The 24726-nt window shown below is 50.9% G+C and overlaps 2 protein-coding genes across 8 annotated transcripts in view; one reads left to right on the top strand and one right to left on the bottom strand.

Moving 5' to 3' along the window:
* The first annotated feature begins 20 nt into the window (after positions 1-20).
* Positions 21-21368, top strand: NMRAL1 (NmrA like redox sensor 1). 5 transcript variants are annotated; one of them, XM_037989901.2, is made up of 7 exons: positions 21-121; positions 6519-6757; positions 7147-7222; positions 11871-12109; positions 15518-15767; positions 17722-17912; positions 21103-21368. In XM_037989901.2, the coding sequence occupies exons 3-7, from the start codon at positions 7183-7185 to the stop codon at positions 21280-21282; spliced, it is 900 nt and encodes a 299-aa protein (XP_037845829.2). In that variant the 5' UTR covers positions 21-121; positions 6519-6757; positions 7147-7182; the 3' UTR covers positions 21283-21368. The 5 variants fall into 5 exon arrangements, with proteins under 5 accessions (XP_037845829.2, XP_072871237.1, XP_037845830.2 ...); XM_073015136.1 differs by lacking the exons at positions 21-121; positions 21103-21368 and adding an exon at positions 20578-20770 and having other exon boundaries at positions 6659-6757; XM_007984293.3 differs by lacking the exon at positions 21-121 and having other exon boundaries at positions 6686-6887.
* Positions 7377-24726, bottom strand: part of DNAJA3 (DnaJ heat shock protein family (Hsp40) member A3) — a 52005-nt gene continuing 34655 nt past the window's right edge. Inside the window, exons 11-12 of one of the 3 annotated variants that reach the window (XM_037989898.2) lie at positions 7767-7801; positions 7377-7668 (exon numbers count right to left, since the gene is read on the bottom strand). In XM_037989898.2, the coding sequence (XP_037845826.1) occupies positions 7642-7668; positions 7767-7801 (62 nt within the window). In that variant the 3' untranslated portion in view covers positions 7377-7641. Of the gene's footprint in view, positions 7672-7695; positions 7802-24726 lie in introns of those variants that run through there. The other 2 variants (XM_073015131.1, XM_037989897.2) reach the window with 2 other exon arrangements.

Below are 24726 nucleotides of genomic sequence, written 5' to 3'. Positions count from 1 at the left end.
GGGCGGGGCCTAGCGACGACACGCCCCTTGTAGCTGACACGCCCTTGCGGGGGGCGGGAGGCGGAGCATGTGGCTTTCTCCAGGTCTCTGGAGGCTGCAGGCTCAGGCTCTGCTCAGCGGGGTAAGTAGGGGTGCTTCGGCAGGAACGCTAGTGTTCACAAGAGCCGAGGTGTGTGAGGGTGCCTCAGGGCTGAGCACTTTTCTTCCCCAGTGTGGTTTAATCCTTTTACATCCACTCAGTGAGGTAAGAAATAGGGTTATCAATCGTGGCACCACCCACTTGCTCACTTGCCAATGCAATCTGCGAAACTGAGTCTCAACTCCGACACACCGGTCTTGTATCTGATCTCCCTGTTGCATTATGGGCATTCTTCTAACAGCAGCCAGGATGACAGAATGATTTTTTTATTTTTTTTGAGACGGAGTTTTGCTCTTGTCACCCAGGCTGGAGTGCAATGGCGTGATCTCGGCTCACTGCAACCCCTTTCCCCCGGGTTCAAGCGATTCTCCTCCTCAACCTCCCGAATAGCTGGGATTACAGGCGCGTGCCACCACGCCCGGCTAATTTTTGTATTTTTAGTAGAGACAGGGTTTCACCATGTTGGCCAGGCTGGTCTTGAACTCCTGAACTCAGGTGATCCACCCGCCTTGGCCTCCCAAAGTGCTGGGATTACAGGCGTGAACCACCATGTCTGGACTTTTTTTTTTCTTTTTTTTTTGAGACAGGGTCTGGTTGTGTCGCCCAAGCTGGGGTGCAATGGTGCAATCAGAGTTCTCTGCAGCCACGAACTCCTGTGCTCAAGCCATCCTCCTGCCTCAGCCTTCCAGGTAACTTGGACTAAAGGCATGCACCACCAAGCCAGGGAATTTTTTACTTTTTGTAATCCCAGCACTATGGTAGGCAGAGGCAAGAGGATTGCTTGAGTGCCGGAGTACAAGACCAGCCTGGGCAACATAGGAAGACCCCGTCTCTACAAAAAAATTTAAACATCAGTCTGAGGTGGTGGTGTGTGCCTATAGTCCCAGCCACTTGGGAGGCTGAGGTGGGAGGACTGCTTGAGCCCAGAAGTTCCTAGGCTGCAATGAGCTGTGATGGTGCCACCTTACTCCAGCCTGGGCAACAGAGTGAGGACATGTCTCTTCCAAAAAAAAAAGTCACCAGAGATATGAATATGAATACATAGCTCAGATAGGACGCAATGGCTGACTGCTGTATTTTTTTTTTTTTTTTTTGAGATGGAGTCTCAGGCTATCGCCCAGGCTGGAGTGCAAGGACGCAATCTTGGCTTACTGCAGCCTCCTCCCCGGTTCAAGCAATTCTCCTGCCTCAGCCTCCTGAGTAGGTGGGATTACAGGCGCCTGCCACCACGCCCAGCTAATTTTTTGTATATTTTTTAGTAGAGACGGGGTTTCACTATGTTGGCCAGGCTGGTCTTGAACTCCTGACCTTGTGATCCGCTCGCCTTGGCCTCCCAAAGTGCTGGGATCACAGGCGTGAGCCATGGAGCCCAGCCCAATTTTTTATTTTGTTATTTTTTTTGAGACCGAGTCTCGCTCTGTCGCCCAGGCTGGAGTGCAGTGGTGCAATCTCCACTCACTGCAAGCTCCGCCCCCCGGGTTCATGCCATTCTCCTGCCTCAGCCTCCCGTGTAGCTGGGACTACAGGTGCCCGCCACCGTGCCCGGCTAATTTTTTGTATTTTTAGTAGAGACGGGGTTTCACAGTATTAGCCAGGATGGTCTCGATCTCCTGACCTCGCGATTCACCCGTCTCGGCCTCCCAAAGTGCTGGGATTACAGGCGTGAGCCACCGTGCCTGGCCAAATTTTTGTATTTTTAGTAGAGACAGTTCACCATATTGGCCAGGCTGGTCTCAAACTCCTGATCTCAAGTGATCCACCCGCGTTGGCCTCCCAGTGTTTTTTTGTTGTTTGTTTTCAAAGACAATGGGGTCTTCCTATGTTGTCCAGACTAGTGTGGAATGCCTGGAAGCAATCCTCCCACTTGGACCTCCCGAAGTGCTGAGATTACAAATGTGAGCCAGGTCACCCGCCTGCTGTCTGCTGTCTCATTTTAACGTCTCTCTGGGCCTTGTATGTTAAAAGGACTCAACATTCCTCAGATAAAATTTCTTTTCTTGGCCAGGTGCGGTGACTCACGCCTGTAATCCCAACCGTTTGGGAGGCTGAGGCAGGTGGATCACCTGAGGTCAGTTCAAGACCAGCCTGGCCAACATGGTGAAACCCCATCTCTACTAAAAAAAAATACAAAAAATTAAACGGGCGTGGTGGTGGGCACCTGTAATCCCAGCTACTCGGCAGGCTGAGGCAGACTCAGGTTCCAGCCTGGGCAACAACAGCGAAACTCCATCTCAAAAAAAAAAAAAATTATTTTCTCAAACTCGAATTAATGTTCACACTGAAGTGTTTAAGGGTGAAGGGCACTGGTGTCTGCAACTCGCTTTAAATGCATTTAAAAAGTAAGATAGTTGATGAGTGGATAGATGGATAAATATATCTAGGTGGTAAGTAAATGGGAGTTCACCATTCAGCTCTTTCAACTTTTCTGTATGTTTACACATTTTCATAATAAAATTTTGGTGAAAATAATATTGTCATCCATGTCGTGTGAAGAGACCACCAAACAGGCTTTGTGTGAGCAATAAAGCTTTTTAATCACCTGGGTGCAGGCGGGCTGGGCCCGAAAAGAGAGTCAGGGAAGGGAGATGAGGGTGGGGCCGTTTTATAGGATTTGGGTAGGTAAAGGAAAATTACAGTCAAAGGGGGGGTTGTTCTGTGGCAGGCAGGAGTGGGAGTCACAAGGTGCTCAGTGGGGGAGGTTTTTGAGCCAGGATGAGCCAGGCACAAGATAATGTCATCGCTTAAGGCAGGGACTGGCCTTTTTCACTTCTTTTGTGGTGGAATGTTATCAGTTAAGGCGGGGCAGGGCATTTTCACTTCTTCTGTGATTCTTCAGTTACTTCAGGCCATCTAGGCATATACGTGCAGGTCACAGGGGATGCGATGGTTGGCCTGGGCTCAGAGGCCTGACAAATGTAACTGTAATAGTCTATTGCCAGATGTGCACAGCAAGTCAATACACCAAGACACAGGGCTACAGCAGAGAGACGCTGAATAGTAGGGCCAACGAGGTGCAGTGGCTCATGCCTGTAATCCCAGCACGTTTGGGAGGCCAAGGGAGGAGGATCACTTAAGGCCAGGAGTTCAAGATGAGGCTGGACAACATAGTGTAGCAGGACGAGCAGCAGACAGAACTCCTCAGACACCGAGGTGCAGAAGGAAGGGGTTTATTCGGCCGGGGGCATCGGCAAGATTTCTGTCTCAAGAGCCGAGCCCCCTCCCCCCCGAGTGAGCAATTCCTGTCCCTTTTAAGGGCTCACAACTCTAAGGGGGTGCACGTGAGAGGGTCGTGACTGACTGAGCAAGCAGGGGGTACACTAGGAGCTGCATGCACCGGTAATTAGATCGGGACAAAACAAGATAGGGATTTTCACAGTGCATTTCTATACAATGTCTGTAATCTATAGATAACAGAACCAATTAGGTCAGGGGTCAATCTTTAACTACCAGGCCCAGGGTGCGGGGCTGGGCTGTCTGCCTGTGGATTTCATTTCTGCCTTTTAGTTTTTACTTCTTCTTTCTTTGGAGGCAGAAATTGGGCATAAGACAATATGAGGGGTGCTCTCCTCCCTTAATAGGAGAACTCATTTCTACAAAAAAAAAAAAAAAAAAAAATTAGCTGGGCATGCTGTTGTGTACCTTTATTCCCAGCTACTGGGGTGGCTGAGGTGGGAGGATCGCTTGAACCCTGAAATTTGAGGCTGCAATGAGCTATAACCACACCACTGCACTCCAGCCTGGGCAACAGAATGAGACCCTGTCTCTTAAAAAATAAATCTTAGGGCCACCCAATGAGGAGATGGGAGGAAACTTCAATCTGTCTCCCCCAGGAATTTGGGGCTAGGGTTTTTAAGGATTCTGAAGTGGGCCAAAGTGTGGAGACTGTTGATTTGTTGAAGAGTGCAGAAGGAAGCCATAGGACTGGGAGATGAAGGAACTATAGTCTCATGCTGACTCCACGGAGGTCTTCAGACTGGTTGACATCACCTTTTTTCCTGGAATTTGGAATCTGAAAAATATCTTAAGCAATTCTTTTTTTTTTTAAGTTATTTTATTTTTATTTTTTAATCAATCTGTTTTTTTATGATGCACTTTCTGCTTTCGTCATATCTTAAGCAATTCTTAAATAAGAGCTTATGATTCTAGTGTCACAGATCCTAACTATAGGAACAATGGGGAGGCAAAAAGTCAGTTCTCAGTGACTTTCAATTACAAGGAAGTGGGTAAAAGTGCACAGCCTGATTAGTGCTTAATTTTAACTGAGTGTCTGTCCAGAATTCTTGTTAACCATGTGAGGGAGGCTTAAATATATTCATTCTGATCCCCCCCTCTCACCGACCTTTTTTTTTTTTTTTTGAGATGGAGTCCCGCTCTGTTGCCCAGGGTGTGCAGTGGCATGATCTCGGCTAACTGCAACCTCTGCCTCCCGGGTTCAAGTGATTCTCCTTGAACCTCCCAAGTAGCTGAGACTACAGGCACCCGCCACCATGCTTGGCTAATTTTTTGTATTTTTAGTAGAGACAGGGTTTCACCGTGTTAGCCAGGATGGTCTCGATCTCCTGACCTCATGATCCACCCGCCTCGGCCTCCCAAAATGCTGGGATTACAGGCATGAGCGACTGCGCTAGGGCGATTCCCCCTTTTAAGAGATGGGGTCTTGCTTTGTCATCCAGACTGGAGTGCAGTGACACGATCTTGGCTCACTGCAGCCTTGACCTCCTGGCCTCAAGTGATCCTCCTGCCTCAGCCTCCCAAATCACTGTAATTACAGGCCACCGCACCATGCCAAGTCATTTTTTAGTTTTATTGAACACAAAGAAATTACTGAAGTCGTGGGCCGGGCATGGTGGCTCCTGCCTGTAATCCCAGCACTTTGGGAGCCTGAGGTGGGAAGATCACTTGAGGTCAGGAGTTTGAGACCAGCCTGGCCAGCATGTTAAAAATCCGTCTCTACCAAAAATACAAAAAAATTTAGCCAGGCATGGTGGCTCCTGCCTGTAATCCCAGCTACTCAGGAAACTGAGGCAGGAGAATAGCTTGAACCCAGGAGGCGGAGGCTGCAGTGAGCCATGATCACACCGCCACTGCACTCCAGCCTGGGCGACAGAGCAAGACTCCACCTTGAAAACAAAAATCAAAACAAAACGAAAAAACCCGAAATCAGTGCAAGTAGCAGCAACTTCAAAAGCGAGTTAGAAGCTGGGCACGGTGGCTCCCACCTGTACTCCCAGCACATTGGGAGGCTGAGGCGGGTGAATCGTTTGAGGCCAGGAGTTCAAGAACAGCCTGGCCAACATGGTGAAACCCCCCTCTCGACTAGAAATACAAAAATTAGCTGGGTATGGTGGTGTAGCAGGGTGAGCCGCAGACAAGAACCCCTCAGACACTGAATTGTAGAAGGAAAGGGCTTTATTCAGCAGGGAGCATCAGCGGACTCACGTCTCCAAAAATCAAGCTCCCTTTTAAGCAATTCTTGTCCCTTTTAAGGGTTTACAACTCTAAGGGGGTACATGACTGGGGGCTGCATGCACTGGTGATCAGAACAGAAAGGAACAGGACAGGGATTTTCACGATGCTTTTCCATACAATGTCTGAAATCTATAGATAACACAAGCAGTTAGGTCAGGGCTTGATTTTTAACTACCAGGCCCAGGGCGTGGTGCTGGGCTATCTGCCTGTGGATTCCATTTCTGCCTTCTAGTTTTTAACTTCTTTCTTTGGAGGTGGAAATTGGGCATAAGACAATATGAGGGTTGGTCTCCTCCCTTAGTGGCACAGGCCCGTAATCCCAGCTACTCAGGAAACTGAGACAGGAGAATCGCTTGAACCCAGGAGGCGGAGGTTGCACTGAGCCAACATCGTGCCACCACTGCACTCCAGCCTAGGCGACAGAACCAGACTCTGTCTTAAAAAGAAAAGGCCGGGTGAGGTGGCTCACGCCTGTAATCCCAGCAATTTGGGAGGCCGAGGTGGATGAATCACGAGGTCAGGAGTTCAAGACCAGCCTGGCCAAGAAAGTGAAACCCTGTCTCTACTAAAAATACAAAAACTAGCCGGGCGCGGTGGTGGGTGCCTGTAATCCCAGCTACTCGGGAGGCTCAGGCAGGAGAATCTCTTGAACCCGGGGGGCGGAGGTTGCAGTGAGCCGAGATCGCACCACTGCACTCCAGCCTGGACGACAGAGGGAGACCTTGTCTCAAAAAAATAAAATAAAATAATAAAATTTTTAAAGTGAGTTAGGCAAAGCAAATATCCAGCGGACAAGGCCTCAAGGGCTAAGAGTCACGGACATAGCTTTAACTATATTTGCCTGAACCCAAATACCTGAAAATTCAGATGTTCATGCAAGATAAAGAGGTAATTTTTCTCCTCCTCCCAGTGGTTACCCGCAGCATTCGGTTAAGCGGCTCTCCACCTCGCTCATTTCGGTCTAACCGGATTTACACAAATTCACTGCGCACGTGCCTGGGGCGGGCAAACCCGGAAAGGACGCAGAGTCCCGCAGGAGCAAGGAGGAGCCAACTGCGCCGGAGGAGGAGTTTCTGCCGACACTTCCGGATTGGCCGCTACAGCCAGGGGTCCTCCGACGCTGTGCTCTCAGGAGCGGCGCTCTGCCAGGTGGGGCCGGAGCTGCGAGGAGGGGTCGGCGCCTCGCGGGCAGCTCCATCCCCGCCTCTGCAGTGGACTTGGCCGCAGAATCGGGGTCCCGGGCTCCTGGAACTTGTTCCGGCCAGGCCGCGGCAAGGAGGTCACTCCAGCCGGTGGAACCCGGGTCAGGGGGCGGGTGACCGGACTCGGCCGGGGGAGGCGGGACGAAGGAGGGGATCGGGCCCAAGGGGGACGAGGAGGGTCTCAGGACCCCGATATCTCGGGACGGGCGTCTTGCCGCTCCGGGCCCAGCTGCCCCCCTCGACACATACTCGGTGCGCAGACAATGGGGGGTCCCTTGTCGCTCCTGGCGGGAACCCGGGCCCCCCCCCCAATTCCACGCCTCCCACTACCCCCAGATCTCTCTGGACCGCATTCGTCCCCTTCTCGTCCTCATGGCGGACAAGAAACTGGTGGTGGTTTTCGGAGGCACAGGTGAGCGAAACCCCAGACTGGGACCCCTGCAGAACCAGGGCGCCCAGACCTGAAGACCGCCCGTCCTGGGGTCTGCAGGGAGGGGTAAGGTCACTGGGACCCCCGACCCGAGTTGGGGCTGTGGTCACAGGAACGAGGTCAGAATTGCTTTCCATTTTTTTTTTTTTTAGACGGAGTTTTGCTCTGTCACCCAGGCTGGAGTGCAATGGCACGATCTTGGCTCACTGCAACCTCTGCCTCCCGGGTTCAAGCTATTCTCCTGTCTCAGCCTCCCAAGTAGCTGGGATTACGCGCATGCCACCATGCCCGGCTAATTTTTGTATTTTTAGTGGAGTCCAGGTTTCATCGTATTGGTCAGGCTGGTCTCAAACTCCTGACCTCAGGTGATCGACCCGCCTCGGCCTCCGGAAGTGCTGGTATTACAGGCGTGAGCCACCACGCCCGACCTGCTTTCCAAATTAAAAAAAAGAAGTTACTTAACTTACTTGAATAGGAGTACTTGAACATGATACCAAAATTAAATCTTCCTAGCCTCCTCTTCTACCTCATCTATCGCCGTTACCAAGTTTCTTGAATATCCTGCCAGAGTAGATAACACGTTATCATTTTTTAAAATGGTAGCATATTATTTCACTCCTTTTTTAATTTATACATATTTAATATCTATAACAGCTTTATTGAGATATAATTCGCATACTATACAATCCACCTGTTTAAAGTGTGCAACTCACTGGTTTCTAGTGTATTCACAGAATTGTACAACCATCACCACAATCAATTTTAGAAAATTCCCATCACTGCAAAAAGAAACTCTGGCCCAGGTGCAGTGACTCAACCCTGTAATCCCAGCACTTTAGTTGGACCAAGTGGGCAGATCGCTTGAGCTGAGGAGTTTGAGACCAGCCTAAGCAACATGGCAAAACCTCATCTCTACAAAAAAATACAAAAATTATCCGGGCATGGTGTCATGCACCTATAGCTACCTGGGAGGTTGAGGTGGGAGGATCACCTGAGTCCAGTAGGTCAAGGCTGCAATGACCTGATTGTGCCACTGCACTCCAGCCTGGGTGACAGAGTGAGACCTGATCTCAAAAAAAAAAAAAAAGAACTCCATGAACCCATGAATAGTTACTCCCCATTCTAACTCCTCCCAGCCAACCCCTAGAAAGCTCCAATCTACTTTTGGTATCTATGGATTTATCTATTCGGGACATTTCATATGAATAAAATCATAATATGTAGCCTTTTCTGTCTGGCTTCTTTCAATTAGCATGTTTTCAAGGTTTGTTCATGTTATAGTGTGTGTCCAGGCTTTACTCTTTTTTTTTTTTTTGAGACAAGAGTCCCCCTCTGTTGCCCAGGCCGCCGTACAGTGGCGTGATCTCTGCTCACTGCAACCTCTGCTACCCGGGTTCAAGCAATTCTCCTGTGTCACCCTCCTGAGTAACTGGGACTACTGGCGTAAGCCACCATGCCTGGCTAATTTTTGTACTTTTAGTAGAGATGGGGTTTCGCCATGTGGGCCAGACTGGTCTCAAACTCCTGACCTCAGGTGATCTGCCCACCTCAGCTTTCTAAAGTGCTGGGATTAGAGGTGTGAGCCACCGCACCTGGCCAGCTTTACTCTTTTTTTTTTTTTTTTTGAGACAGAGTTTCTCTCTTGTTGTCCAGGCTGGAGTGCAATGGCGCGATCGCTGCTGGCTGCAACCTCTGCCTCCTGGGTTCAAGCAATTCTCCTGCCTCAACCTCCCAAGTAGCTGGGATTACAGGCGTTTACCACAACACTCAGCTAATTTTATAGTTTTTTAGTAGAGACGGGGTTTCACCATGTTGGTCAGGCTGGTCTCAAACTCCTGACAGCTTTATTCATTTTTATAGCTAATATTCCACTGTATGGATAGACCACATTCTGTTTATCCATTCATCAATGGATGGATACTTGATTTATTTCCACTTTTTGGCTGTTATGAATAATGCTGCCATGAACATTGGTGTACACTTTTTTCTGAGTCCGGGTCTTGCTCTGTTGCCCAGGCTGGAGTGCAGTGGCTCAGTCATCACTCACTGCAGCTTTGACTTCCAAGCCTCAAGCAATCGTCCTCCCTCAATCTCCTGAGTAGCTGGAACTTTAGATGAGCGCTAACAGGCTAGCTGATTTTTTAATTTTTTGTAGAGACAGGGTCTCGCCCTGCTGCCCAGACTGGTCTCAAACTCCTGGCCTCAAGCAAAACTCACCCCCCTTACCGTCCCAAAGTGCTTAGATTACAGTTATGAGCTACTGTGCCTGGCCTCAGTCCTTATTTTTGATGCATTTCCGTGTAAATTGCAGATATGTGTACACTGCCCTTCCATACTAAGGCATGCACGACATTAGCTAGAATTCAGTATTTGTTTACAGATTTTTTTTAAAATTATGAGGTAAAATATACATATAATAATTTTTTTTTTTTTTTTGGAGACAGGGCCTTACTCTGTCACCAGGCTGGCGTGCAGTGGTGTGTGTGATCACGGCTCACTGCAGCCTCAACAACCTCCCAGGCTGAGGCTTTCCTCCAGCCTCAGCCTCCCTGGTAGCTGGGACTAGAGGCACACGCCACCATGCCCAGCTAATTTTTGTATTTTTTTGTAGAGATAGGGTTTCGCCTTGTTGCCGGTTTCACCACATTGCCCAGGCTGGTCTCACACTCCTGGGCTCAAGAGATCTGCCTGACTCAGCCTCCCAAAGTGTCAGGATTATGGGCATGAGCCACCGTGCCCAGCTGCAATGTGCAAAATCTTAAGGGTACATCTGACAGATGCGCATGCCTGTGTGACTCAAGCTCCGTCGAGATCGGAATAAGTTTTTGTATTCCTTTCTTTTAACTATTTTTCTTTGTCCCGTTTTTGAGCAGATCTTAATATGGTTGTGTATCTGAATATGGCTGTATATTCTACTTCAGGAAGAATTCAAATCCCATCAAGATCTGAATATGTTTTGTTTTGTTTTGTTTTGAGACAGAGTCTTACTCTGTCACCCAGGCTGGAGTGCAGTGGCCCAATCTCAGCTCACTGCAGCCTCTGCCACCCTGGTTCAAGCGATTCTCCTGCCTCAGCCTCCCGAGTAGTTGGGATTACAGGCTCCTGCCACGTGCCCAGCTAATTTTTTTTTTTTTTTTTTTGAGACGGAGTCTTCCTCTGTCGCCCAGGCTGGAGTGCAGTGGCTCAATCTCGGCTTACTGCAAGCTCCACTTCACGGGTTCATGCCATTCTCCTGCCTTAGCCTCCCAAGTAGCTGGGACTACAGGCACCCGCCACCATGCCTGGCTAAGTTTTTGTATTTTTAGTAGAGACGAGGTTTCACTGTGTTAACCAAAACGGTCTCGATCTCTGGACCTCGTGATCTTCCCGCCTCGGCCTCCCAAAGTGCTGGAATTACAGTTGTGAGCCACCGTGCCTGGCCTACTTTTTTTTATTTTTAGTAGAGACTGGGTTTCACCATCTTGGCTAGGCTGGTCTTGAACTCCTGACCTCGTGATCCACCCACCTCAGCCTCCCAAAGTGCTGGGATTACAGCCACTGAACCCAGCCTGAATATGGTTTTGTATTCTACTTTTTTTACTTTATTACATCATAAATATTTTTACCTTTAGTTTTTTGAAACCAAGTTTCGCTCTTGTTGTCCAGGCTGGAGTGCAATGGCACGATCTTGGCTCACCACAACCTCTGCGCCTCCTGGGTTCAAGCGATTCTCCTGCCTCAGTCTCTTGAGTAGCTGGGATTATAGGCATGTGCCACCACGCCTGGCTAATTTTGTATTTTTAGTAGAGACAGTGGTTTCTCCATGTTGGTTAGGGTGTTCTCGAACTCCCGACCTCAGGTGATCCACCCGCCTTGGCCTCAAAGTGCTGGGATTACAGGTGTGAGCCACTGCGCCGGCCCTTTTTTTTTTTTTTTCAGAAGGAGTCTCACTTTGTCACCCAGGTCACCCAGGCTGGAGTGCAGTGGCGTGATATGGGCTCACTGCAAGCTCCACCTCCTGGGTTCAAGTGATTCTCCTGCCTTAGCCTCTTGAGTAGCTGTGACTACAGGCGCCCGCCACCACGCCTGGCTAAGTTTTTGTATTTTTAGCAGAGACGGGGTTTCACCGTATTAGCCAGGATGGTCTCGATCTCCTGACCTTGTGATCCACCCGCCCTGGCCTCCCAAAGTGCTGGGATTACAGGCGTGACCCACCGTGCCTGGCCTTTTTGTTTGTTTGTTTTTGATACAGATTCTCACTCTGTCATCCAGGCTGCAGTGCCGTGGCGCAATCTCAGCTCACTGCAACCTCCGCCTCCTGGGTTCCAGCAATTCTCGTGCCTCAGCCTCCTGAGTAGCAGGGAGTATGGGCATGTGCCACCACACCCAGATAATTTTTGTATTTTTTGATAGAGGTGGGGTTTCACCAAGCCAAGATCGTACCACTGCACTTCAGCCTGGGCGATAGAGTGAGACTTCATCTTAAAAAAATAAATAAAATAAAGTAAAATAAAAATAATTGAATGAGAATCATCACTGAGAAGGTTTCCTGGATGTTCCTTGCTGTGGTGGAGCACTCCCTTCAGGGTTTCGCCCTTCAGTGGGACTTTCAGGCAGGTTTGACCTGGGAGGTGTTTTTGACTCTTTATAGGTGCCCAGGGTGGCTCCGTGGCCCGCACGCTCCTGGAAGATGGAACATTCAAGGTTCGAGTGGTGACCCGAAACCCTGGGAAGAAAGCAGCAAAGGAGCTGAGGCTGCAAGGTGCAGAAGTAGTGAAGGGAGACCAAGATGACCAAGTCAGCATGGAACTGGCCCTGAATGGGGCTTACGCCACCTTCATTGTGACCAATTACTGGGAGAGCTGCAGCCAGGAGAAGGAGGTCAAGCAGGTGAGGGCAAGCAGGAGCTGCAGGGAGGCTGGGCCAGGCTAGGAGCAGAGCGCCTGGGAGGAGCTCCCACTCTGCAGGGAGGGCTGACCCCTGCAGGCCTTTCCCTCTCCTTCATGCCTCTGCCCACTCTAGGCTGTGAAGCAGGTGGACGCTGTTGCGTCCAATGACTTTTTTTTTTTTTTTGGAGACAGTCTCAGTCTCACTGAGCAACCACACCTGGTCTGTTTGTTTGTTTTTTAATGCAAAATGTTAGAAGTTGCTTTTTTAAAGAAAGAATTTACACTTTTATTTTAGATTCAGGGGTACATGCACAGGTTTGTTACATTGGTATATTGAGTGATGCTGGGGTCTGGGGTGTGACCAGACCTGTCACCCAGGTAGTGGGCACAGTACCCAGTAGGTAGGTTTTCAACCCTTGCCTCCCTCCCTCCCACGGTCCCCAGTGTCTGTTGTTGCCTTCATGTCCATGTGTACCCATCCAAACTTATTAGCCTTGACCCTTTCTTCAATTATGGTCTTACCTAGAAACCCATTATATAGAACGTACAAAGACAACTTTTCTGATTAACGCAGATCTTTTTTGTTTTTTTTTTTTTTTTTGAGACGGAGTCTCGCTCTGTCCCCTAGGCTGGAGTGCGGTGGCGCAATCTCGGCTCACTGCAAGCTCCACCTCCTGGGTTTCATGCCATTCTCCTGCCTCAGCCTCCCGAGTAGCTGGGACTACAGGCGCCTGCCACCATGCCCGGCTAATTTTTTGTATTTTTAGTAGAGACGGGGTTTCACCATGTCAGCCAGGATGGTTTCAATCTCCTGACCTTGTGATTTGCCCGCCTCGGCCTCCCAAAGTGCTGGGATTACAGGCGTGAGGCACTGTGACTGGCCAGATCTTTTAAGATGGAGTCTCGTTCCATTGTACAGGCCAGAGTACAATAGTGGAATCTCAGCTCACGGCAACCTCTGCCTCCCAGATTCAAGCAATTCTCGTGCGTCAGCCTCCCGAGTAGCTTGGATTACAGGTGCGCACCAGCACGCCCAGCTAATTTTTGTATTTTTAGTAGAGATGGGGTTTCACCATGTTGGCCAGGCTGGTCTTGAACTGCTGACCTCATCTGATCTGCTCGCCTTGGACTCCCAAAATGCTGGGATTACAGGCGTAAACCACATGCCCAGCCCTAAGCAGATCTTATTTCTTTTCTTTCTTTCTTTCTTTGAGACTGAGTTTCGCTCTTTTTGCCCAGGCTGGAGTGCAATGGCGCAATCTTGGCTCACCGCAATCTCCGCCTCCCGGGTTCAAGTGATGCTCCTGCCTCAGCCTCCCGAGTAGCTGAGATTACAGGCATGTGCCACCATGCCTGGCTAATTTTTTTGTATTTTTAGTAGAGACGGGGTTTCTCCATGTTGGTCAGGCTGGTCTCGAACTCCTGACCTCAGGTGATCTGCTTGCCTCGGCCTCCCAAAGTGCTGGGACTACAGTTGTGAGCCACCACGCCCAGCCCAGCAGATCTTATTTCTAATCCTGATGATTCCGTGTGGGCTTCCTGGTACTGTCACAACAAAGGACCACAATCCATGTGGCTTAAAACCATAGAAATCAGCTGAGCGCAGTGGCTCACGCTTGTAATCCCAGCACTGTGGGAGGCCAAGGTGGGCGGATCACTTGAAGTCAGGAGTTTGAGACCAGCCTGGCCAAGACAGTGAAACCCCGTCTCTACTAAAAATACAAAAATTGGCTGGGCGTGGTGGTGGGCGCCTGTAATCCCAGCTACTCAGGAGGCTGAGGCAGGAGAATCGCTTGAACCCGAGAGGTGGAGGTTGCAGTGAGCCAAGATTGTGCCACTGCACTCCAGCCTGGGCAACAGAGGTAGACTCTGTCTCAAAAACAAAACAAAAACAAAAATCATAGAAATCGATTCTCTGATATTCTAGAAGCTAGAAGTCCAAAATCAAGGTGTCAGCAATGTCACCCTCTCTCCAGAGGCTTTGAGGCTGGGTGCGGTGGTTCATGCTTGTAATCCCAGCACTTTGGGAGGCTGAGGTGGGCAGATCACTTAAGGTCAGGAGTTCAAGACCAGCCTGGCCAACACGGCAAAACCCTGTCTCTATAAAAATTACAAAGATTAGCCAGGCATGGTGGCGGGCGCCTGTAGTCCCAGCTACTCAGGAGGGTGAGGCAGGAGAATTGCTTGAATCCAGGAAACGGAGGCTGCAGTGAGCAGAGATCGCACCACTGCACTCCAGCCTGGGTGACAGAGCGAGAGTCCGTCTTAAAAAAACAAAACAGGCCGGGCACGGTGGCTCACGCCTGTAATCCAGCAATTTGGGAGGCCAGGCGGGTAGATCACGAGGTCAGGAGATCGAGACCATCCTGGCTAACACAGTTAAACCCTGTCTCTACTAAAAATAGAAAAAATTAGCCGGGCGTGGTAGCGGGTGCCTGTAGTCCCAGCTACTCAGGAGGCTAAGACAGGAGAATGGCGTGAACCTGGGAGGCAGAGCTTGCAGTGAGCCACGATTGTGCCACTGCACTTCAGCCTGGGTGACAAAGTGAGACTCCGTCTCAAAACAAAACGAAACAAAACAAGGGGTTCGAGGGAAATCCTTCTTCACCGTTTCCAGCTTCTTGTGGCTCCAGGTGTTCCTTGGCTTGTGACCACAAAGCTCCCATCTCTGCTTCCCTCTTCACATGGCCTTCTCCAAGTTCATCTCCTCTCCCGTCTCTCATAAGTACCCTGGTTACTGGATATAGGGCCCATCTAGTTAGTGCAGGATGTTCCCATCTCAAGATCCTTCACATAATTACATCTCCCAAGACCCTTGTTCTGAATAAGGTCACATTCACACGTTTCAGGAGTGAGGATGTGGCGTATCATTTTGGAGGCCACCGTCCGAATCCTGCATCACCTCATGCAGTAGGTAGTGTTGTCATCTGCATTTAACCAGCGAGCTCAGGATGGTGCCATCACTTGTCCAGGGTCACACAGCTTGTACATGGCAGAGCCTGATTGGAACCTAGGCACCTGTGGTGTCACTATAGCCTCCCAGGGCTCTCCAAGGAAGACAGCTGAGCTCCGTGGGCAGGGTGTTCTCACACCAGCAGAAATGGGACACGTGCATTATCCTTTGGGCCTCCATGCAGGCCGTCCCCCTGCAGCCGACCTGCTCGCCCCTCCTGTGTTGCACATGGTGGGCCAGAGTTGGTGGCTGGCAGAAGGCTTCCAGGGCTGTGTTAACGGGTGTGCTGTCCATATGTGAACATCATTCCAGGAGAGGGGGCCTCCTCAGAGGTAAGTGGGGTCTGGCTGTTAACCTCGCAGATGGTGGCCGCTCCAGGATTAGAACACTGGGGTCGTGACCAGGGACAGACGTCCTTCCTCTGAGCCTTGTGATCTCTCTTTCCCTGCCCTCCAGGGGAAGCTGCTCGCTGATCTGGCCAAGCGCCTGGGCCTCCACTATGTGGTCTATAGCGGCCTAGAGAACATCAAGAAGCTGACAGCAGGGAGATTGGCCGCGGCGCACTTTGACGGCAAAGGGGAGGTGGAGGAATATTTCCGAGACATCGGCGTTCCCATGACCAGTGTGCGGCTGCCCTGCTATTTTGAGAACTTCCTCTCCCACTTCTTGCCCCGGAAAGCCCCAGACGGAAAGAGCTACTTGCTGAGTGAGTGCCCTTCCTCGCACATGGTGAGGCAGAGCTCTCCGCCTTGTGAAGCCGTTAGTGTAGCAGACCTCGGGCCGCTGTCACGTGGTGCCAGGTCCGAGCCGTGGCTCCCTCATGTTGGGCCCAGGACTGAGCATGTCCTGTCAGCTTGCGGGGCCTCGACTTCCTGTTCTGTGAGATGGGGTTTATACTGACGTTTGCAGGGGTGGCAAGATCTACTGAGACAGTGATGATGCAATGCTCACTTGGTCCATTGGAAGGCTTTACAGAGAGGATCTAGTGATTGTCAGTTCTCCTTCAAAGATAAGGAGGAGGACCAGGCGCGGTGGGTCACGCCTATAATCCCAGCACTTTGGGAGGCTGAGGCTGGGATATCACCTGAGGTCAGGAGTTCAAGACCAGCCAACATGGTAAAACCCCGTCTCTACTAAAAATACAAAAATTAGGCAGCCCGGCGTGGTGGCGCACACCTGTAATCCCAGCTACTTGGGAGGCTGAGGCAGAAGAATTGCTTGAACCCAGGAGGCGGAGGTTGCAGTGAGCCGAGATCGTGGCACTGCATTCTAGCCTGGGCGACAGAGCAAGACCCCGTGACAAAAAAAAAAAAAAAGCCGGGCGCGGTGGCTCACGCCTGTAATCCCAGCACTTTGGGAGGCCGAGGCGGGCGGATCACAAGGTCAGGAGATCGAGACCATGGTGAAACCCCGTCTCTACTAAAAATAGAAAAAATTAGCCGGGCGCAGTGGCGGGCGCCTGTAGTCCCAGCTACTCGGGAGGCTGAGGCAGGAGAATGGCGTGAACCCGGGAGGCGGAGCTTGCAGTGAGCCGAGATTGCGCCATTGCACTCCAGCCTGGGCGACAGAGCGAGACTCCGTCTCAAAAAAAAAAAAAAAAAAAAAGACTGGGCGCGATGGCTCAGGCCTGTAATCCCAGCACTTTGGGAGGCTGAGGAGGGTGGATCACAGGGTCTGGAGATCGAAACCATCATGGCTAACATGGTGAAACCCCGTCTCTACTAAAAATACAAAAAATTAGCCAGGCGTGGTGGCGGGCGCCTGTGGTCCCAGCTACTCTGGAGGCTGAGGCAGGAGAACGGCCTGAACCCGAGAGGCAGAGCTTGCAGTGAGCCGAGATGGCGCCACTGCACTCCAGCCTAGGCGACAGAGCAAGACTCTGTCTCAAAAAAAAAAAAAAAACCTCCAGTCAGGGATATCTCCTGCTCCGGTCTCTGAGCTCTGTGCCCTCGAGCTCCTAGGAGATCTGAACAGGTAGCTGCATTGGCCCGTCTCTAGGTAAGAGGATGGCACCCAAGCATTCCACGGTTCACACCCAGACCCTTGCCAGCCTCCCCATCTATAAAACCTCAGCCTGGAAAGTTGCAAGTCATTCATTCATTCAGGATTTATCAAGCGTTTATCATGGACGTGCTGCTCTGAGCCAGCCCTTGGTGTCTGGTTAATCAGGATTTCTGGTAAGTGAGTTGGTATTTAGAGTATCCACCCAGAGGTGGACATTCCAGCTTCCAGGAATTTAGGATATGACAGAGTACTTCAGGCTGGTGCCTCAGGATCAGCGGAGACCCTGGGCTCCAGCCGCACTCTCTGTAGCAGCTTTCAAAGTCCTTTTCCTTTGTCCCTTGTCCGTCATCCTAGCGCTGAGAGAGCTGGGCAGGCCCAAGTTCTTAGCCCCATTCTGGGAATGCAGCAACCCAGACTCAGAGAGCCTCAACAGCCTGCCCCAGGTGGCAGTACCCGGATTCCATCCTGCTTCCTGACTCAATTCCATTGCTACCTCTGTGCTACCACAAATAGCAAGACATATCTTAGCTATGCCTGAGTGCTGGAGTATGCAGCTGACTGCTGGGAAGAACCAGCTTGGACCCTTTGGAGAGGGGCTCTGTCCCTGCCCGGGTCTGCCCTTGGGACATGTGCCAGCTCACGTCTGTGCCCCACAGGCCTGCCCACAGGTGACGTTCCCATGGATGGCATGTCTGTGTCCGACCTGGGTCCCGTGGTGCTCAGCCTGCTGAAGATGCCAGAAAAATACATCGGCCAGAACATCGGGCTGAGTACTTGTAGGCACACGGCTGAGGAGTACGCTGCCCTGCTCACCAAGCACACCCACAAAGTCGTGCACGATGCCAAGGTGGGCCTCCCACCCCCGGGGGACTCAGGTAGCCGTGTCAGGGCTTTCTAGCTCCCCATAGGGAGGGTGTATCCAGGGCTGCCCACCCCTCTGGGAAATGCATCTAAATTCATTTGTTCATTGTCAACGTTTATTTTCTGCTGTTCTGGGAACTAAATGGCCACAGAGTGAAATTTCTGGCTTAGATGTTTTGGCCAAGTAGAGAGAAAAGCTTCCAGGAGGAGGGGTGAAAATGCAGGCCCTGCTGGGCTCCTCTGTGGGAGGGGATTTGAAGGGAAAGAGTCTAGAAAGAGAGGCCCAACCCCTGCCCCCAATATTGGCCTGGCTGGGTGGGCAGGAGGCCTACTGGACAGACTCTTGGGTACCTGGTTTCTAATGTCTGTCATTACCATTAGGAAAGTAAGACCTACTCATTAAAGAATCTGGAAGGCCAGGTGCAGTGGCTCACGCCTGTAATCCTAGAACTTTGCAAAGCTGAGGCAGGTGGATCACCTGAGGTCAGGAGTTCGAGATCAGCCTGGCCAACATGGTGAAATCCCATCTGTACTAAAAATAAACAAATTGGCCGGGTGTGGTGGTAGGCGCCTGTAATCCCAGCTACTTGGGAGGCTAAGGCAGGAGAATCACTGGAACCCAGGAGGCGGAGTTTGCAGTGAGCCGAGATCATGCCATTGCACTCCAGCCTGGGTGACAGAATGAGACTCCAATTCAAACAAACAAACAAAAAGAATCTGGGAAACACTGGAGTCCTTAAAAGACAAAAGTTGGGCCGGGCGCGGTGGCTCATGCCTGTAATCCCGGCACTTTGGGAGGCCGAGGCAGGCGGAACACGAGGTCAGGAGATCGAGACCATCCTGGCTAACACAGTGAAACCCCGTCTCTACTAAAAATACAAAAATTAGCCGCGCGTGGTGGCGGGCGCCTATAGTCCCAGCTACTCGGGAGGCTGAGGCAGGAGAATGGTGTGAACCCAGAAGGCGGAGCTTGCAGTAAGCCTAGATTGTGCCATTGCACTCCAGCCTAGGGGACAGAGCGAGACTCTGTCTCAAAATAAACAAAGAAACAAAGACAAAAGTTGAGCTGGGTATGGTGGCTCACACCTGTAATCCCAGCACTATGGGAGGCCCAGCTGGGTAGATCACAAAGTCAGGAGCTGGAGACCAGCCTGGCCAACATGGTGAAACACTGTCACTACTAAAAATACAAAAATTAGCCGGCATGGTTGCAAGCACCTGTAACCCCAACCATTAGGGAGGCTGAGGCAGGAGAATTGCTTGAACCTGGGAAGCGGAGGTTGCAGTGAGCCGAGATCGTGCCATGGCATTCCACCCTGTGCAACAGAGCAAGACTCCATCTCAGGAAAAAAAAAAAAAAAAAAAAAGACAAAAGTTGGTTGGGCCGTTGGCTCATACCTGTAATCCCAGCACTTTGGGAGGCTGTGGCAGGAGGATTGCTTGAGCCCAGGAGTTGAAGACAAACCTAGGCGACATAGTGAGACACCATCTCTACAAAACATACAAAAATAACCCGATTGTGGTGGTGAGCACCTGTTGCCCCAGCTATTCAGGAGGCCAAGGCAGGAGGCTCACTTGAGCCTAGGAGTTCAAGACCTGCCTGGGAACCATAGGGAGACCCCTTCTCTAGAAAAAGTAAAAATTAGCCATGTGTGATGGTACGTGCCTGTAGTCCCAGCTATTCAGGAGGCTGAGGTGGGAGGATTGCTTGAGCCCAGGAGTTCGAGGCTGCAGTGAGCTATGTGCACCCTACCGCCACTCTAGTCTGAACGACAGAGTAAGACTCAGTCTTAACAACAACAAAGACAAAAGTCACCCTTAGAGCCCTACCGAGACCCAGTACAGTAATGGGAGGAGGCCGTGGCACAGAAAGGTTCAGGTTTCAGGTGGGTCAGCCTCCTGGGCTGAGATCTGGTTCCAGCCATTGAGACCTGCCAACGTGTAAGTTCAGGAACGTTTCCTGACCCGCCTCTACCTGTTTTCTCATCAGTAAAATGAGTGTATCAGTAGTATACACCCCTTTGGTTTGTTGTGAGGATTAAATGAAAAAAACTGCAAAAGCTTTGTTTTAGTACTATGTCTACCACCTCCAAAATATACACTAAATGACTTACATTGCTTTAAAAAAGAAAAAGGCCTGAGCCAGGTCATGGAAGATTTGGGGAGCTGAGGAGTTAAGATTCAGCTCAGTGGGGATGGGAACATCTTTGGTTTTTTGTTTGTTTGTCTTGTGTGTGTTGTTTTTGAGATGGTCTCACTCTTTTGTCCAGGCTGGAGTACAGTGGCGTAATCATAGCTCACTGCAACCTCAACCTCCCCGGCTCAAGCAACCCAACCACCTGTGCCTCCCAAGTAGCTGGGACTATAGGTGCATGCCACTGGGCCTGGCTAATTTTTGAAAATTTTTTGTAGAGAAGGGGTCTCGCTTTGTTGCCTAGGCTGGTCTCGAACTCCTAGGCTCAAGCGATCCTCCCACCTCCACCTCCCCAAGTGCTGGGATGACAAGTATGAGCCACCATGTCCGGTCAAGCTTTGGTTTTTGAGCAAGAAAGTGATGCAGGGAGGTCTCTGATTTGGAAGGGATTGAGATATTTTCATCTCATGATCTGAAAATAATAGTCTTTTTATTTATTTATTCATTTTTGAGACAGGGTCTCACTCTGTCACCCAGGCTGGAGTACAATGGTGTGATCTCAGCTCGCTGCAACCTCCACCTCCTGGTTTCAAGCAGTTCTCCTGTCTCAGCCTCCTAAGTAGCTGGGATTACACGCATCCACCACCAGGCCCGGCTAATTTTTGTATTTTTGGTAGAGATGGGGTTTTACCGTGTTGGCCAGGCTGGTCTCAAACTCCTGGGCTCAAGAGAGTTGCCTGCCTCAGCCTCCCCAAGTGCAGGGATTATGGGAATGAGCCACAGCCTCTGGCTAAGAACAATCTTTAAACTGATCTAGAATGTCAGGCTGCTCAGGAGAGTAGCAGTTTCTCAACTTTCGGCTTTTCTAACTTCTACTAAGTTTTCAAATGACCTTGTACTGAGGACCTGGGTCAGCGACCGAGACAGTAGTGGTTCTGGGTGTAGCAAGTCGGGAGACCCCAGCCCATCCGGCCTTCCCCCTAGCCTGCCACCTCCCAGGGCACTGGAGGACACTGGCCACAACAGGCTCCTCTGCTTCCAGATGACTCCTGAGGACTATGAAAAGCTTGGCTTTCCCGGGGCCCAGGACCTGGCCAACATGTTCCGTTTCTATGCCCTGAGACCCGACCATGACATCGAGCTGACCCTGAGACTCAACCCCAAGGCCCTGACGCTGGACCAGTGGCTGGAACAGCACAAAGGGGACTTCGCCCTGCTGTGACCTGCCCATCTTGCAGCCCCTTGTGGGGGTTGGGGACATCAGAGGGGCAGAGGCACCAACATCTGAATAAAGCCATTGTTCTCCCAGATGGCTTCCAGGATTTGGCTTGGGGTGATAGCTGGGTACCAACACAGCAGTAAGAGGGGGTCCAGGGCTGAAGGGATCACTTGGTGACTGGGATGAGTGACCTACACGTGTGTTTAGTCAAACAAGTGTGAAGTGGCCCGTTCTGACCTCAGCTAGCAGAGCAGCTCTGACCAGCAGCCTCTGTTCCCATCACATTTGAAATTCATTTACAGACGGGGACATAGCACAGGACACAGAGAAGCCCCAGGAGCCAAGCTTCCGACACACCCCTTTTCATCTCCAGAGTCAGTAAGGCCATCTGCACATGTGAGCTGGGGACAGGCTCTGCGGGGGGGTGGGGGAGGAGCCAGCCTTGGGGTGCTGTCCAGGACACAGGTGACCTTCAAACAGGTTGGAAAAAGGAAAATCGGATGTGGCAGAGCTGTGGCCCACAACGCACAGTGATTGGACACTGCTGGGAAAAGGTGATGCTGCCTGCAGCAAAGGCTGGGAAGCAAAACTGAAGGAGAACCAACCCACCTTGCTTGCTGGGGTGGGTCACAGAGAAGAGGGACAGAGGCTGAGAGACCAGTCATTTGCCTGAGAGTTTGTGGTCCATGGCAGTTTTGTGATTTCTTTTTTTTTTTTTTTTTGAGACGGAGTCTCACTCTGTCACAGGCTGGAGCACAGTGGCGCGATCTCAGCTCACTGCAACCTCTGCCTCCTGGGTTCAAGTGATTCTCCTGCCTCAGCCTCCCAAGTAGCTGGGATTACAGGCACCCGCCACCATGCCCAGCTAATTTTTGTATTTTTAGTAGACACGGGGTTTCACCGTATTGTCCAGGATGGTCTCGATCTCTTGACCTCGTGATCTGCCCGCCTCGGCCTCCCAAAGTGCTGGGATTACAGGCATGAGCCACTGCACCCAGACAATTATTATTATTTTTTTTAAGAGTCAAAGTCTCACTCTGTTGCCCAGGCTGGAGTGCAGTGGCGCAGTCATAGCTCGCTGCAGCCTTCACCTCCGAGGCTTAAGTGGTCCTTCCACCTCAACCTCCTGAGTAGCTGGGATCACAGTATGGGTATCAACCACCAAGCCCAGCAGTTCTGTGAATTTCAACACGTTTGGGTTTGTGTGACTACCATCATGATTTTTATTTTTTTACTTCCCCACCCTGGCTGTGGTACTCCAGGCACAAAAGTTCATTCTATCCACTGACTGAAGCATTTCTTTGACAATTTACCAGTATGCTGGGCCCTAAATACAATGTAGCAAAAAAAGGTATGCTCCCTGCCTTGAGGAGCTTCTATTTAGTGGGAGAGCCTGATAGAAACCCACAATAAATAGTTATGAATCCATGCCTGTAATCCTGGCACTTTGGGAGGCCGAGGTGGAGGAACGCTTTAGTTCAGGAGTTTGAGACGAGCCTGGGCAACATAGCAAGACCCCATCTCTACTAAAAAAAGAAATACAGGCCGGGCGCAGTGGCTCACACCTGTAATCTCAGCACTTTGGGAGGCAGAGGCAGGTGGATCACGAGGCCAGGAGATCAAGACCATCCTGGCTAACATGGTGAAACCCCGTCTCAGGCATGGTGGCGGGCGCCTGTAGTCCCAGCTACTCGGGATGCTGAGGCAGGAGAATTGCGTGAACCCAGGAGGCGGAGGTTGCAGTGAGCCCAGATGGCCTGGGCGACAGAGCGAGACTCCGTTTAAAAAAAAAAAAAAGAAATACAAACAAAACTAGGGCCAGGCGTGGTGGCTCATGCCTGTAATCCCAGCACTTTGGGAGGCCAAGGCAGGTGGATCACTTGAGGTCAGGAGTTTGAAACCAACTTGGTCAACATGGAGAAACTCTGTCTCTACCAAAAAATACAAAAATTAGCTGGGCGTGGTGGCATGTGCCAGTAGTCTCAGCTACTCGGGAGGCTGAGGCAGGAGAATCAGTTGAACCCAGGAGGTGGAGGTTGTGGTGAGCTGAGACTACCACTGCACTCTATCCAGCCTGGGCGACAGAGGCAGACTCTGTCTCAAAAACAAAAAACATAGAAGAAATGGTGGCAGGCATGGTGGCATGTGCCTGTACTCTTAGCTACTCAGGAAGCTGTGGTGGGAGGATCACTTGAGCCCAGGAGGTCAAGGCTGTGGTGAGCTGTGATTGCACCACCGCACGCCAGCCAGGGCAACAGAGTGAAAACCTGTCTCAAAAAAATAAAACCCAAAAAACAAATTGACATAAGGGCTGCAAAAAACAAAACAGCAAGGATAAATAACAAATGGGGACAGGAGCAGCACTGGGGAAGGTGACCAGTAAGCTAAAGTCTGTGGATCATGCACTTGGCCACATGACTGTGGACCCAGTTCACCTTTTACGTTCCCACCTGGCCCATTTGTGACCCTTCAAGGGTCATGACAAATCAGCAGAACTTCTGGTTAAAAGACGTGCGCAGTACTTATCAACAAGCAAGAGTGTGAAACAAGCCTCTTGCAGGAGCTGTGCAGCTGCCGTCCTCCACATCAGAGCCGGCTCTGCAGTGCTACGAACACAGAGGGGCAGGAGCAGCTGGAGGCCTGTGGGCCTGGAGAGGATTCCTGCAGACAGAGAGGGGTTTGGTTGACAGGAAAGGAAACAAAGGCCAGTCCACCAGAACCCAAAGAACTATGAGTGAGGAGGCGGCTCAGGTTGGAAACAACCCAAGCCCAGGCCTGAGGGGGGGACAGGGCTGAGGACCAATCCCTGAGAGCTGGCCTTGTCCACCCTCCTAATGTTTTGTTTTGTTTTGTTTTTGAGATGGAGTCTCGCTCTGCCACCCAGGCTGGAATCCTGTGGCGTGATCTCAGCTCACTGCAACCTCTGCCTTCCAGGTTCAAGGGGATCTCCTGCTTCAGCCTCCCGAGTAGCTGGGATTACAGGCACACACCACTACACCTGGTTAATTTTTGTATTTTTAGTAGAGATGGGGTTTCACCATGTTGGCCAGGCTGGTCTCGAACTCGTGACCTCATGATTCGCCCATCTTGGCCTCCCAAAGTGCTGGGATTACAGGCGTGAGACACCATGCCTGGCCCACCCTCCTAATTTTTAAGCAAGTGCCAAACATGCACCTCCCACAGGCTCACAGGCCTAAGGATACTTTATTTTCTTCAGACAGGGTCTGGCTATGTCACCTAGGCTGGAGTGCAGTTGCATGAACACAGCTCACTGCAGCCTTGAACTCCCCAGCTCAAGGAATCCTGCCACCTGAAGCTTTCCGAGGAGCTGAGACTACAGGTGCAAGCCACCACTCCCAGCTAAGTTTTTAAAATTTTTTGTAGAGATGGGGTCTCACTATCTTGCTCCTGAGCTCATGCAATCCTCCCTCCTTGGCCTCCTAAAGT

Source organism: Chlorocebus sabaeus, chromosome 5, assembly GCF_047675955.1.
Source record: "Chlorocebus sabaeus isolate Y175 chromosome 5, mChlSab1.0.hap1, whole genome shotgun sequence".
NCBI classification, from domain to species: domain Eukaryota; kingdom Metazoa; phylum Chordata; class Mammalia; order Primates; family Cercopithecidae; genus Chlorocebus; species Chlorocebus sabaeus.
The sequence above is the reverse complement of the archived record's forward strand: the minus strand, read 5'-3'. Positions and strand labels throughout refer to the sequence as shown.